This window comes from Clinocottus analis, unplaced genomic scaffold (assembly GCF_023055335.1).
Source record: "Clinocottus analis isolate CAN_PGR_092001 unplaced genomic scaffold, fCliAna1.0.p SCAF_4, whole genome shotgun sequence".
Lineage (NCBI taxonomy): Eukaryota > Metazoa > Chordata > Actinopteri > Perciformes > Cottidae > Clinocottus > Clinocottus analis.
In genome coordinates, this window is record NW_027176153.1 from 2343607 (window position 1) to 2358606 (window position 15000).

The window sequence follows — 15000 nt, forward strand, 5'->3', positions numbered from 1 at the left end:
CTCCAAGCAGCTCATGCACGCCCTCCCTCCTCTCTCTCTGGGTGAAGGTGGGATGAACGCACCTCCAGTGAACCCCGCGGCCTCCTTTTGCCAGTTTGCATTGCGTAACATTAATCAGGTGAAGTGTAATTGTACCAGATGGCGGCAGCCGGCGAGATCTGACTCAGAGATGTGTGACATCAACCCCCCCAGGGGTCGCGGTGACTTCCCTCCATGTCTCTCCGTGTGGGTGAAGGTAAGAGAAGCCAGAGAGTCACCAAGCACTCGGATCATTTCACCAAGAAAAGATCATTTAAAAAAATAGCAGGTAAGCAAAACAAAATACTGCTTAACTTAAAAAAACAACAGAATAGTCATGAAATTCCCCAATTTAAATGAACACCTGACTTCATCCGTAAAGACCCGTTCACAGCCGGCGCCGTGTATAACGCCACGTTAGCTGGAGGCTAAGTTACAAATCACAGATGTCCTCTTTGAGGTGTTGGAGCTGCATACGTTTGAGGTGATGAGCTGTGATTCGAGGCCCTAGCATGCTACAAGAACATGTTGCTAATGGTTCAGCTTGACCTTTCTGTAACAGCGTGTGGTCTGCAAACCGCAAAGCTAACTAGTAGACGGCTAGCTGCTAAGCTAGCTTGCTGATTCCGCCATTCTTTCATGCGTCACAGCAAATGTTTTTTTCCGAACTTAGCTGTCGCTAATCTGGCAATAGCGACGTGCTTTTCCTACACAGTGACAACAACGTGTGGACGAAGCGTCGAGTTGTGACATTTTCTTCATTTAGCCGCTGGCTACGTAGCTAGCTGCCTTGCTAATTCCACCATGCTTTCATGCCATGTTGTTATTTTTGCAGCCAGTGAACAGGAAGTGATCATATTTGGAACGTGGACGAACGCCGTCGAGACTCTAGTTTTGACCTGTCAATCACCTCGTAGCCCCGCCCCTGAAGCGTCCCCTGCTTTATGGTCTGTTTGACTCTAAATAATAATAATAATTTACTAAATGCACATAATGCTGTATTGAAGAAGACTCTAAACTATAACTTGAGACATAAACCTGAGGGAATACATCAAGAGAGAAGTGGAGTCATTTCTCTGATACATTTCTACACATATGACGTGTAAAATAATACATCACGACTGAATCTTTACAACCCTGTCAGTCAAAATGACGGACAAGGAGAAGGTTTCACAGCACACCGCCGCACAACAGTGTGGCGTTCCAGCTGGGCGTTGGACCTCTTGTGTGCGATGGAAAAGCAGCGCTTGCTGGAGGAAACCTCTGCGCACACAACACCTCTCATGTGTTGGCCGGCTCCTGTCCCTTTATGGCTCATCCTCTCTCCCCTCTGACCTCTGGCACACTGAGGCCCTGTGTTGAGGAGGAAGCGCAGCACCAGCCACACAACACACACATAAACACACGCCATTGAACAAGGGAAACAGCGTGTACCCCCCTCCTAAGACCATATCCTGTCCTTGGGTGAAACTGGTCCATTTGTCCAGAGATGTGAGCTCTTTGTGTGCAGACAGAAAAGCCTCCACAGCGCCAGTCATTGATCAAGTCCGCGTTGCAACACTGTGGCATTCCTCAACAAACTCCCTTTACTGATTTGATAAACGGGCCGCGAACAGACACATTCGTTCTTCACCAGACACCCTTCCTCCCCCGATGTCCTTCTCTCTTCTCCCTTCTTTCCCCTCCCCGTTACCGTGTTCTCATCCCCGGTTCACCCTTTCCCTTCAAACCGCCAGCTATTCATCGAACGTTGAACGACTCGTCCTCGTACTCCACATTGTTCCTCTGACATAAGTCCCGCAACAGCAGGCAATTTCTGCGTGTTGCAGCCAGAAAGTATTTTCCTAAAATAAAGTTCCATCTCCACAGGATACGATCTGCCAACTGCGTCTAATCCCCCGTGAGACAAAGCGTCAGCAGGATATCAACCACATTCCAGCCAAAAAAACTTAAATATGACTTACTTGTGGATGAAACCATACTTGCTTGGTATGTATTTGGAACAAGAAGCGTTCAAGATCCAGGAAGAAAGTTAGGTTATTTTAGCTATCAGCGGATCTAAACCTACGGTACACGAAATGTGCACTAAATTATGTACTAAAAATATTTAACTTCACTTAATCCAAGTCAAACATTGAAGAGATACTGTTAACATATACTGCTATTTTATAATATGTATAATAGATTATTTAATTATTTAAAGAAGAAGTAATGATGTGCATGATTAAAAAGAGAAAATGCCTCCTGGAAGTTTTTTTTCTGAGATTATTATTATTATTATTATTATTGTTCTTTCCTATGTTCTATCATCCACCAATAAACCAGTAACACATACACTGCTTTATGAACCTCTTAACGCACGAGGGTTTTCTGGATATTATACCTTTTGAAATTATACAAATAGCCCTTGTGGTTGAGGAGATATTTGTATTTAGTATCGGTATATAAACCAATTCTTTAAGAATAATAAAGATATAAAAGCATTTATTTTGAAAAATGTCTGGAGCTTTACTGGAGTTGAAAACATGAAATACTGAGTTATGTTTAATAAATATGATGAAATACTTAGTTATGTTTAATAAAAGATGATGAAATACTTAGTTATGTTAAATAAAAGATGATGAAATACTTAGTTATGTTTAATAAATATGATGAAATAATTAGTTATGTTTCATAAATATGATGAAATACTTAGTTATGTTTAATAAAGATGATGAAATAGTTATGTTTAATGGTGAAATACTTTGTTATCTTTAATAAAAATGAAGTACTGAGTTATGTTTATTAAATATGATGAAATACTTAGTTATGTTTAATAAATATGATGAAATACTTAGTTATGTTACATAAAGATGATGAAATACTTAGTTATTTTTAATAAAGATGATGAAATACTTAGTTATGTTTAATAAATATGATGAAATACTTAGTTATGTTTAATAAAAGATGATAAAATACTTAGTTATGTTTAATAAAACATGATGAAATACTTAGTTATGTTTAATAAATATGATAAAATACTTAGTTATGTTTATTAAATATGATGAAATACTTAGTTATGTTTCATAAAGATGATAAAATACTTAGTTATGTTTATTAAATATGATGAAATACTTAGTTATGTTTTATAAAGATGATGAAATACTTAGTTATGTTTATTAAATATGATGAAATACTGAGTTATGTTTCATAAAGATGATGAAATACTTAGTTATGTTTAATAAATATGATGAAGTACTTAGTTATGTTTAATAAATATGATGAAGTACTTAGTTATGTTTAATAAATATGATGAAATACTTAGTTATGTTTCATAAAGATGATAAAATACTTAGTTATGTTTAATAAATATGATGAAATACTTAGTTATGTTTCATAAAGATGATGAAATACTTAGTTATGTTTAATAAATATGATGAAATACTTAGTTATGTTTAATAAATATGATGAAATACTTAGTTATGTTTAATAGATATGATGAAATACTTAGTTATGTTTAATAAAACATGATGAAATACTTAGTTATGTTTAATAGATATGATGAAATACTTAGTTATGTTCAATAAATATGATGAAATACTTAGTTATGTTTCATAAACATGATGAAATACTTAGTTATGTTCAATAAATATGATGAAATACTTAGTTATGTTTCATAAACATGATGAAATACTTAGTTATGTTCAATAAATATGATGAAATACTTAAAATAACTTAAGTACATAAGTTACGTGACCCGTAAATCGACGTGTTCTTCCTGCTTCTCGTGGGGCACAAACAGAATATTCTCCTGACTTGTCGGAGTTGGACCCGTCGGTCTCTTTGTGTGCTACTTTTACACTCGATCACGTTGATGACACACAACTTGATCTGCAGCCCGCTACGTTTCCGTATGTGAAGGTTTGCAACTGTAACCGGGTGACTTAACCTCCCCGGCTCCGGCCATTCAGCTCCGCCAGCTCCCATTTCAGCAAGGTCGCCCTCGCCTGCTCTCCTCGAAGGCCCGAGCGACGCCCGCCAACACACTCGTCCGTCCGTCCGTGTACACACAAGCAGCTGCAGCGGCGCTCCAGATGCTTCATGGCAGCGTTTTCCTGGTAAGACCTGTGTTTACGCCAGGCTGACAGGCCACTTCCTGCGTCCCAAACATCACCACCAACACGTGCGGCGAAGGGGGAAACCTGCAATCACAGCTCGGGAAGTTGTTGGTGACTTTAGTTGCCGTGCAGCGCCGCCTCCCATCGCTCCAAACAAAAGAGTTCGTGCTTCCCCGTCACCTGTCCTGTTGCACACATGCGGCTCTTCGGAGTCGGTTGTTTAGAGCCGGGCTGCGTGTTCTGGCTCCAGGATGACGACACCCTGCAACGGAGTGAAAGTCATTCAAACGTCAGTCGTTCAAACACGCAGCAACGTGCAGGCGTCCAATGTGCTGCGCTCTCTCCAGCAACTACATCTATGTACTTCTCATTTATTAATAGTAATCATGATAGTCTATCTTGTTTTAACGTTGCCATCTCGTTTTCGGACGCCATCTTTGTTTTTAGACATTACTATCTTTGTTTTTTAGACATTACTATCTTTGTTTTTAGACATTACTATCTTTGTTTTGAGACATTACTATCTTTGTTTTGAGACATTACTATCTTTGTTTTTAGACATTACTATCTTTGTTTTTAGACATTACTATCTTTGTTTTTAGACATTACTATCTTTGTTTTTTAGATGCTACTATCTTTGTTTTTAGACATTAATATCTTTGTTTTTTAGATGCTACTATCTTTGTTTTTAGACATTACTATCTTTGTTTTTTAGATGCTACTATCTTTGTTTTTAGACATTACTATCTTTGTTTTTTAGATGCTACTATCTTTGTTTTTAGACATTACTATCTTGTTTTTTTTACTATGTTTCTAGATGTTACTATATCCGTTGTTAGTCGATGCTATATTTGTTTTTTAGTCGTTACTGTCTTTGTTTTTTAGTTGTTGCTATCTCTGTTTTAAGTCATTGTTATCTCTGATTTTAGTCGATGCTATATTTGTCGTTGCTATTTTTGTTTTCAGTCGTTGCTATTTTAGTTTTTTAGTCATTGCTATCTTTGTTTTTTAGATGTTGCTATCTTTGTTTTTAGACATTACTATCTTTGTTTTTTTTACTATGTTTTTTAGATGTTACTATCTTTGTTGTTAGTCGTTGATATCTTTGTTTTTTAGTTGTTGCAATCTTTGTTTTCAGTCGTTGCTATCTCTGTTTTTAGTCATTGTTATCTTTGATTTTAGTCGATGCCATCTTTGATTTTAGTCGTTGATATCTTTGTTTTTTATTCGTCGATATCTTTGTTTACAGTCGTTGCTATTAAAGATCATCTTAGAGTCCGTGAACGATTATTAAACGATAAAGAATAGAGCGAGGCCATAGCGCGTAGACATTCTTTACCGTGGGAATAACACAAGTGAGAAATTAAACCGAGCGGCAATCCCCCTTCTCTTCGTAATCAGGTCAGCGTAACATTATTACCTGTTACGGGAAAATCCAATTATTGAATTTGACTGGAGAGCAGACCGCGAGGCCGGCAGACAGAGCGGCCCTCTTCTTCTGTTGGATGGCGGTGTTGTGTGTCTGTCACTAATGGCTCAGGAATGTCACATTAGTCAGGGGCCGCATGCGTGACGCCGCAAACATTAAACCACTTTGAGGAGACCAATATGATATCGCACTCAGTGAAAGAGAACGGTGACAGGTCCAGTGATCTCATCGCCTCAAAGCTACAGAGTGATCGACTGCCTCCTCCACACCGCAGACCTGAACAATGTCCCCCCAGCAAGGTGTCGGAGTTGGATTTCAAAAAAGGCCGACGCCATCAGAAAGGACAGCACGTTTTTTGTACACATTGGTGGAGGTAGATGTTCTAGCTGTGTTTGACGCGTATACGCGTCCATCTCCATCTTTTTACTTAAAAAAGACAAATCAAAGTCGGCTTGTGATGCTCAAAGCGCCAAAAAAGTAAATTAAAAAAAAGTTTTTTCTTTCAATTAGAGATCCTGAAAAGTGACGTCAATGCTGAAGTGCCTGCATTCTCTCTCCTGACCACCAGGGGGGGACACCTCTGGTTGTATAGAAGTCTATGCTTCATGTGTTAAAGCTGCATTCTCTCTCCTGACCACCAGAGGGCGACTCCTCTGGTTGTATAGAAGTCTATGCTTCATGTGTTAAAGCTGCATTCTCTCTCCTGACCACCAGGGGGGGACACCTCTGGTTGTATAGAAGTCTATGCTTCATGTATTAAAGCTGCATTCTCTCTCCTGACCACCAGAGGGCGACGCCTCTGGTTGTATAGAAGTCTATGCTTCATGTGTTAAAGCTGCATTCTCTCTCCTGACACCAGGGGGTGACTCCTCTAGGTTGTATAGAAGTCTATGCTTCATGTGTTAAAGCTGCATTCTCTCTCCTGACCACCAGGGGGCGACGCCTCTGGTTGTATAGAAGTCTATGCTTCATGTGTTGAAGCTGCATTCTCTCTCCTGACCACCAGGGGGCGACTCCTCTAGGTTGTATAGAAGTATATGCTTCATGTATTAAAGCTGCTTTTTCTGTACTGACCACCAGGGGGCGACTCCTCTGGTTGTATAGAAGTATATGCTTCATGTATTAAAGCTGCATTTTCTGTACTGACCACCAGGGGGGCGACTCCTCTGGTTGTATAGAAGTCTATGCTTCATGTGATGAAGCTGCATTCTCTCTCCTGACCACCAGGGGGCGACTCCTCTGGTTGTATAGAAGTCTATGCTTCATGTGTTAAAGCTGCATTCTCTCTCCTGACCACCAGGGGGCGACGCCTCTGGTTGTATAGAAGTCTATGCTTCATGTGTTGAAGCTGCATTCTCTCTCCTGACCACCAGGGGGCGACTCCTCTAGGTTGTATAGAAGTATATGCTTCATGTATTAAAGCTGCTTTTTCTGTACTGACCACCAGGGGGCGACTCCTCGAGATATCTGAACAAGTTCATGCTAATTATAACTAAACATGAACGTCGCGGCTCATGGGATTCATTGAGTCATGTCGTCGCTCGCTAGCTAGCATCTGATCCTGGGCAAGTATTTTTACTGTGTTACTATACACCTCTGCCTTCAACCCATCGGACCCTGCCGCACCTTCTCGGTCGTCGGTTCAAGCGCAGTTCAGCCCCCGGTGGCTCCGCCCCCTCTGACTCACCTGTAGGTGTGCAGCAGCTTAACGACGCCCACATCCACAGACTAACCAAAAACCCCCTTGATCAAAATGTCTTTATTCAATATGCCTGCATATGTGTGTGTGTGTGTGTGTGTGTGTGTGTGTGTGTGTGTGTGTGTGTGTGTGTGTCTGTGTCTGTGTGTGTGTGTGTGTGTGTGTGTGTGTGTGTGTGTAGATGTCACACAGTCTTTTCGGGGTGCTGTTTACATTTGGGCAAGCTAAGTCATGCAATCTGATCCTGAGCCTCTTCAAACCCCTCCTTCCAACACACACACACACACACACACACACACACACTCTCACTCACTCACACACACACACACGTGCATCCACCTCTCAACACTGAGAGCTATCGGAGGAAGCGCGTTGTTACCTCACTAAGACGTGTTGGCGTCGGTGTGTGAGTGTCTATGTGTGCGTGTCTATGTGTGCGTCTGTGTGTGTGTGTGGGTCAGGAGGGCGGTGGGGATTGTCGACACATTGCTGCCATATGTGCAGCCCGGTCGTTCCCTCTCAGCTGAGCGCAGACTTCCTCAGGAGTTCCTTCAAGGTAACCGGAGTCAAACATGGCAGCAGATGGATCGTGTCCGTCTCTCAGCGGCCGGTCTTTAAGTTTTAGTTGTTGTGTTTTTTCCATCCGAGGTCGCTGCTGCAGCAGGAAGCGGCTCAGTGGGATTCACACACACAGACACACACAGTGTGAGGGCTGCGTTATGTCAGATCTTTTATCTCCATGAACTCTCCACAAGTCCGCATCTCTGCAGACATTACACGAGGACATTACCCACAATTTATAGCAATGCGTCTTTAAACCACAGGGTTGAAGACCGTATCACACACACAGACACACACACACACACCGGCTTCATTCATAAAACATTTTGTGATTGCATCATTTCGTCAAAAACGTCATCTTGTGAAGTAAAAGCCTGGAAGCCGTTGTGACGCTCACAGCAGCGCACTCACACACATTTTGCTGAACTTTGTCTTTTTATTGTGTAGTTTTTTCCCCCGTGTGCATCGCAGACGGCCTTAGGATCGCTAAACTTTGTTTATTGTAAAGTTCCTGAGGGTTTAAGGCCTCAGTCGGACATTTGGATCAAGCCAGACTTTTACAATTTGCCCTCTCAGCATCTTCTTTAAATCCACAATGTGTTCCTCACCTGCACCCTGACCCCCCCCCCCCCCCCCCCTCCTCCTCTCTGTGCGCTGACAGCCGGGCAGGTGTGTGCAGGTGTTCCCCCTCCATCACTCAACACCACACAAACCTATCCCCGTTCCTCCTACACACACACACACACACACACACCCTGCCATGTCTGTCCTGATGAACTCATTTAGAGTCACGAGTCAATACAATACCCGTTGAAATACTAATTAATGGACAAGCACAAAAGGATTTTAAACAAAGCTTTTATTTACATGTTACATGTTACAGAACAAGAAAAAAGGCACATTATTCCCATTTTGAGGTTTATTAAAACTGCAGGTCACAACATTCCCAGGAAAAAAATGTCTTAAAAAAGGGGCGTTGTAAATGTCTGTAAAAATGACAATATTGGTGTGTGTGTGTGTGTGTGTGTGTGTGTGTGTGTTTTTGGGTCACCTGTCGACGAGGTCACGGCTAACACGCCTCTCAGCGCCTCCGCAGTGCACCGTACACAGACAGCTGTCCCAACACACACACATGCCATGTATGTATAGTATGGTGAGGAATGACATCCACACACACACACACACACACAAACACGCCCAAGCAGCTGCATTGTGGCCCGAGTCCCGGACCGGCCGGCACCGACGGAGCTTCCTGGGAATTAACTGGATGTCCAGCTGCCCTCAGATCGCACACGCGGCGACGCAGACGAGCCGCCGACGGAGTCCCGGACGGAGACCGACAAAAAAAAAACCAACCAGAACTCCAGTTCTGGTGTCGTGTGAAAGTTATTTAGCAGACCGGGCAGAGAGGCGAGCCGCCTCTCCTTACGAGGCCGGGCAGCAGCCGGAGGCGGCGTGCTTGTGCAGCAGCGACATGCGGCTGAAGGTCCGCGAGCAGGAGCCGCACTGGTACTTCTTCACCTCGGAGTGCGTCTGCAGGTGGGCACGCAGGTTGGAGCGGTCGGCGAAGGCCCGGTTACAGTGCTGACAGGCGAAGGGCCGCTCACCTGGAGGGGAGGAGGGAGGAGAGAAGGAGACAAGGAGACAAGAGTGCACTTAAGTTAACAAAGGTCATTGTTTTTTAAATGGTCTGCTTAAGAGAACCGGGAACAAAAGAGCCGGAACGAGCCGAACTCACTCATTAGACGGTTCGCTCACACGTCAGGAGGCTCAATGAATATGAATGAAGGCCTCGCATTTACAAGCCAACAGAGCAATGGGGTTGCTCACTTTAGGGACGGGGGGTGTTGCTCTTTCGGGTGTGTGTGTGTGTGTGTACCTGTGTGCGTGCGGATGTGCCCTCGCAGCAGCCACGGCCTGGAGAAGGCCTTGCCGCAGGTGAGGCACACGCAGGGCAGCGTGTGCGAGCGGATGTGCATCTTCAGGGCGCCCAGGCTGGTGTACTCCTTGGGGCAGTGTTTGCAGTGGAAGGCCGGCCGGGCGAGGACCTCCACGGGCGGAGAGGGCGCCGTCTGCTGGGACGCCTGGAGCTGCGACGCCTGGAGCTGCGACGCCTGGAGCTGGGACGCCTGGCGCTGGGACGTTTGGCGCTGGGACGTTTGGCGCTGGGACGTTTGGCGCTGGGATGCCTGGTGGTGGGACGCCTGGTGGTGGGACAGCGCCGCGAGGGTGGGGTAACCGCTGCTGCAGCGCAGGCAGTGGTGGATGTGCTGCAGGACGTCCGGGCTGGGCGGGTCGGAGGTGCGCCCGCCGTCCTCCTCGTCTTCCTCGCTGCCGCTTGACGGAGAGCTCCTGAGGTCCAGAGGGCCGAGCGGCGAGGGGGGCGGGCACGCCGGCGTGGCCGGGGAGGGCAGCGGGGCGACCGTGCAGCCGAGGAAGGGCTTGGTCGGGTAGCAGGTCAGGGCGAAGCTGTGGTCCTGCGTCGGGAGCTCGGCTTGGGCAAAGCATTCTGGGACATAAGCTGTGGGGGAGAAATAAAAAGGACGTCAGCGGATATGATGCACTTAATCTTAATATACAACCTTTTGCCGTCTGAGAACAGTGTCTACATCAGACTAAACACCTTTTTCTACTTCACCATAAATAAAGAGCGCAGCACTGAGGGACTTAAAGCACTTTGTAGTTTGACTTCTTGCAGGATTTGAACTTTCTTGACTCTTGTTTGGACTCACGGTTGAACGCACTCGTAAGTCGCTTTGGGACGAAATGCAAAGAAATCTAATAAAGCACTAAACTTGTTTTCATTCCAGGGTGTCCCATTACAAACCTCCGGTCCCATTAGCAGATTATCAAGGTGAGTCACATGCAGGTTCAGCTCAAACTCTCCTGATGGGATTGAACAGAACCTTTCCCCTCACTGGGGGAGAGAACACCTACCAGTCTGGCTCTCCAGTTGGCTCTCCCTGTAGAAGGGCTTCTTGCTGGAGAAATACTTCTTGACCAGGAATGAGCGAGGCATGCTGGGAGGTCTGGCTTCAAGGGTCGAGTCCCAACAAAACAAAACAAAAGGGGAGATATGTTCCTCAGGGTTCGAGTCCCTCTTCCCTCCGTCCGGCTGGCTGCAGGTTCGTCGGCCGTGTGGACGCGCAGAGATCAAACTGTGCGGGCTGAGTGACGTGGTCGCGCCGTCGCCTCCTCATATAGGAAGCAGAGAGAGGGGCTGTGGGCGTGTCTCCGCGCAGAGACACGCCCACAGCAATGCGCGTCACAGGGCGTCTCGCCGCCTCGCGGCAGGTGATGAGCGGGACCTGAGTGCGCGTTTCACGGCTCTGATGGCTCATCACACGCATCGACGCCCTGTGTGCGTGCGCGTGCTTTTGTGCGCGCGCGCGCGCGCGTGTGTGTGTGTGTGTTTGATAGCGGTGTCACGGGATGCGACTCACAATGAGGGAGAAGATGAGGAATGTCCTCAGCTCACCTGGAAAGAATGGAGTGAAAAACTGTAAAGAGCGATTTGGACTTTGTTGTTGTTGTTGTTGTTTCCATAAAAGATGCACAATAATGTTTTTTATGAAAGTAAAAACCAAAAGGAGAAGGGCAGATGGAGTCAAATCCTATCCGGATTTTATATGTATTTGAAAACTTTCGTGCACCTTCATGACTCCATGTGTTCATTCCTTCACGAGACGAGGCGAGCTGGAGCTGCAGCGTCCTCTGCCGGCCCGTGAAGCACGCACACACACACACACACACACACACACACACACACACACACACACACACACACACACACACACGCACACACAAACACACGCACACACTGTACAGACACACAACGTCGAGCGGAAAAGACGCTCCTTGATTAAAGAAATCAGTTGCAAACCTTTTGAAGTCACACACACAACACACATAATCACACCAGAGACACACACACGCGCACACACACACACACACACACACACACACACACACACACACACACATCTGTAGAATAATGCTGTGAAAGTCAGATTTAAGGGTGAAGTAAATGGAGATAAACTAACAACACGCTCTAACTCTTAACATGTGAACCTGGTTCCTTGTATGTGATGGAAATAATATATATATATATATATATATATATATATATATATATATATATATATATATATATATATATATATATATATTTATTTATATATATCGAGGCTTTCAACGCACCCTGCTGAGATGCGCAGGAGACAAACGCTGCGCCATGTTCGCTCCTCGCGGAGCAGAGCGGCATCTGGAGCGCGTCTCCTGCGGCCTCTCTGCGGGACAGCGGGCCGTCAGAGGCCGCAGCAGAGGCGCGGCCCTCCGGCAGCAGAGGCGCGGCCCTCCGGCAGCAGAGGCGCGGCCCTCCGGCAGCAGAGGCGCGGCCCTCCGGCGGCGCAGCGCCCGCTCCATGGAACGCGTAAACGTGCGTAAAGGTTGTGCGTAATTGAAAGCACGCTCATAAGAACCCTTATTGTATGTATAATTGAGATGTGCGAGTTACAATAATTCAATAGAAAGTCATAGAAGGAAAAAGGATGATTGTCTGATTAAAAAAAACAACTTTGATCCAGTACAGATTGATGTTTTATCTTTTTGTCCAAATATTCTTCATTGTCTTATTTAACAGTCACGATCATTTGCTTTATGATAATATAACATTTCATCATCATGTGTAATAGGACGTTCATGATATGTTACAAAATAACAGTTTTTAAAATCATTCAGGAATAATAAAAACATATTCTTTTTATTTTTGTGTATTTAAGGCACTTACTGTCACTTCTCATATTGTTTGTACTATTGTATTAAATTAAATGTATTTTCCCTTTTTTGTTGATTTGTTCCGACTTTATTGACCTTAGTTACTGTTATTTTACACTTATCAATTGATATTATATTAATCATTTACAGTTATATTGTATTTCTTTTTGTTATTCTCCTGCTTTTCATCTCAAACTCCCCCACAATCATGTCTCTGGGCCTCAGACAAAGTTCCCTCTTATCTCTCTGAGTGAGGAACAGTCCTGTGATTGCATCGTGATGAAGTGAATCAAATCAAAGTGTTGCGTTCAGGGCCCGACGGGTGATTGAGTCACGAGACGAGGATACGCGGCCTCCCAGCGGGGAAACCATCAGGTGCCGCCATTATGTCCCCATCTCCTCTTTAGCATCGCAAAGAGCCCGAAGAGCTGCTGAGTGGTGTGTGAGAGAGTGTGTATGTGTGTGTGTGTGTGAGTGTGTATGTGTGTTAATGTATGCACCTGTCCAAAAGGCGCCATTGTCGCAGCATGCCCAAAAGTTCACACGTCGTTAGAGCTCGTTGACGCCGCGCAGACTGGAGGTCACGAGGGCAGCGCGGCAGTAAAGACACACACACAGACACACACACAGACCCACACACACACACACACACACATACACACACACACACAGTGGTGGGTGCTGCTGCTTGAAGAAGAGTCTGAAAGCACAAATGTTGGAGCTTCAGAGGAGCTGAACGTTCAAACAGGTTTTCCTTTAGTGTCACGTGACATTCTGGTGTTAGTGTAGTTATTTCACGCAGTAAAATGTCTCAACACACCTTCTGCTGGTTGTAATCTTCCACCTGGAACAAACAGTCCAGACAGATTGAACCGTCTTGGTGAGAATCTCATGTATTGACGCGGTTTCCCTCTCTGGCTGCCAGCTATCTTTATTTGTATTTATCCTCTCGTCACATGTACATGTTTATGATAGTAATGTTAGTCATCTGAGGTATTTGGACTTTGCATCTCAAAAAGTCCTCTGTCCTCATTGTCCTGTCACGTCACAACATCTGGCCATCCACCATTTTGTTTCAGTAAATATATTTTAAAGGAATTATTTGAGTTCGGGACCGAGCTTTAATTTACATGATTCTTTAATTAAACACAGAGAAACATGTCTATATTTATTTTAAAAAGCTGATTCTAAAAGATGTATTTTTGTACACATGTATTTTACATGTGTACGTCACATGTAAGTGGGCGTGGTTTCATCGCTCAGCCTCAGACCAGGACGTGAAGATCCTTTACATTGTGGCGTGTTCCTTATGTGAGCTGTATTTGTACTCGTAAAATAATAACAAAATGAAACATCCACCTGACACACACACACACACACACACACACACACACACACTGGAGGAGGCTGTAAAAAGGCAAACGGCTGATTACACTGTGTCGTGACCTCGTGACCTCTGCTCAGAACAGATGTTCTCGGCCCTCCGGCCTCGGGGACGAAGCTTTTCCCACCGACAGAAACCAAACACATAAAAGCTCCATTCTGTGGTTTTGACAGGAAATACAACAACACGTCCTCTCTGAGATCACTGCGACGGCTTTTTGCACACAAACACATGAAAACTAGCTCCACACACACGTTACCTCTTGTTCATTAAGACTAACGTGTTCAGTTCATGTTGTGTGACGTTCATGTAAACGTCTTTTATCTCACAATCACATCTGCAGTACCGCTTTGAGCCACACGGGGAGCCTGAAGACGTACCCCGAGTGAGAGAAACATGTCAGCTGCAAAAAAACCATCACAAAACATGACAGAAACACAACAAAAACATGACAAAACCCAGCTTCGTTAATCATCCCTCAGTTACAGATTGTGAGTCAGAGCTCTCGGTCCTCCGGCTGCGTTCATGGGCCGACCTGCAGCCGACCCACAAACACCTTGTTGTGTTGTTGTGTAGCTCGAGTGCAGCTTGAAGGGACCGCTTTGCATCTCAGAAGGCCCTCGAATGCCGCCGGCCCCTAAGAGCCACCAAGTGCCCCGTTGTTGAGCTGAAAGGACGACAGGTAACGACGGCAGGTAACGGCTCCTAAGAGCCATCAGGTGACGGCTCCTGAGAGCCATCAGGTGACGGCTCCTGAGAGCCATCAGGTGACGGCTCCTGAGACCCATCAGGTGACGGCTCCTGAGAGCCATCAGGCGTTTACATCTTTTGTTACGATTCAGAAAGGAGACGACGTGTTGAATCTGAAAGCTTTTCAGACCATATGTGCATACTGTGTTTGTGTGTGTGTGTGTGTGTGTGTGTTGCCCTACAGTTTAGAGGTCAGTAAACTCAGCAGGGGGGAAGATTAGATTATCCCACTGGAATGCAGCACTGCTTTTACAGACAATACACACACACACACACACACACACAC

The 15000-nt window shown here is 45.0% G+C and overlaps 1 protein-coding gene across 1 annotated transcript; it reads right to left on the minus strand.

Annotated features, from left to right (window-relative positions):
* Positions 1–8973: 8973 nt before the first annotated feature.
* Positions 8974–10914, minus strand: snai1b (snail family zinc finger 1b). Its single transcript, XM_068598243.1, has 4 exons — positions 10742–10914; positions 9994–10325; positions 9684–9888; positions 8974–9411 (listed from the first exon to the last, which is right to left on the minus strand). Exons 1-4 carry the CDS (start codon positions 10821–10823, stop codon positions 9230–9232), a joined length of 801 nt encoding a protein of 266 aa, XP_068454344.1. The 5' UTR covers positions 10824–10914; the 3' UTR covers positions 8974–9229.
* Between the last annotated feature and the right edge of the window lie 4086 nt (positions 10915–15000).

Bases quoted from the DNA above. Each gene is read 5' to 3' on its own strand.
- snai1b (XM_068598243.1), bottom strand. From the start codon at position 10,823: ATGCCTCGCTCATTCCTGGTCAAGAAGTATTTCTCCAGCAAGAAGCCC. The intron at 10,326-10,741 runs GTAGGTGTTCTC...TCTCCCCCACAG, and splicing joins CCAACTGGAGAGCCAGACTG to CTTATGTCCCAGAATGCTTT. The intron at 9,412-9,683 runs GTACACACACAC...CCTCCCCTCCAG, and splicing joins GCACATCCGCACGCACACAG to GTGAGCGGCCCTTCGCCTGT.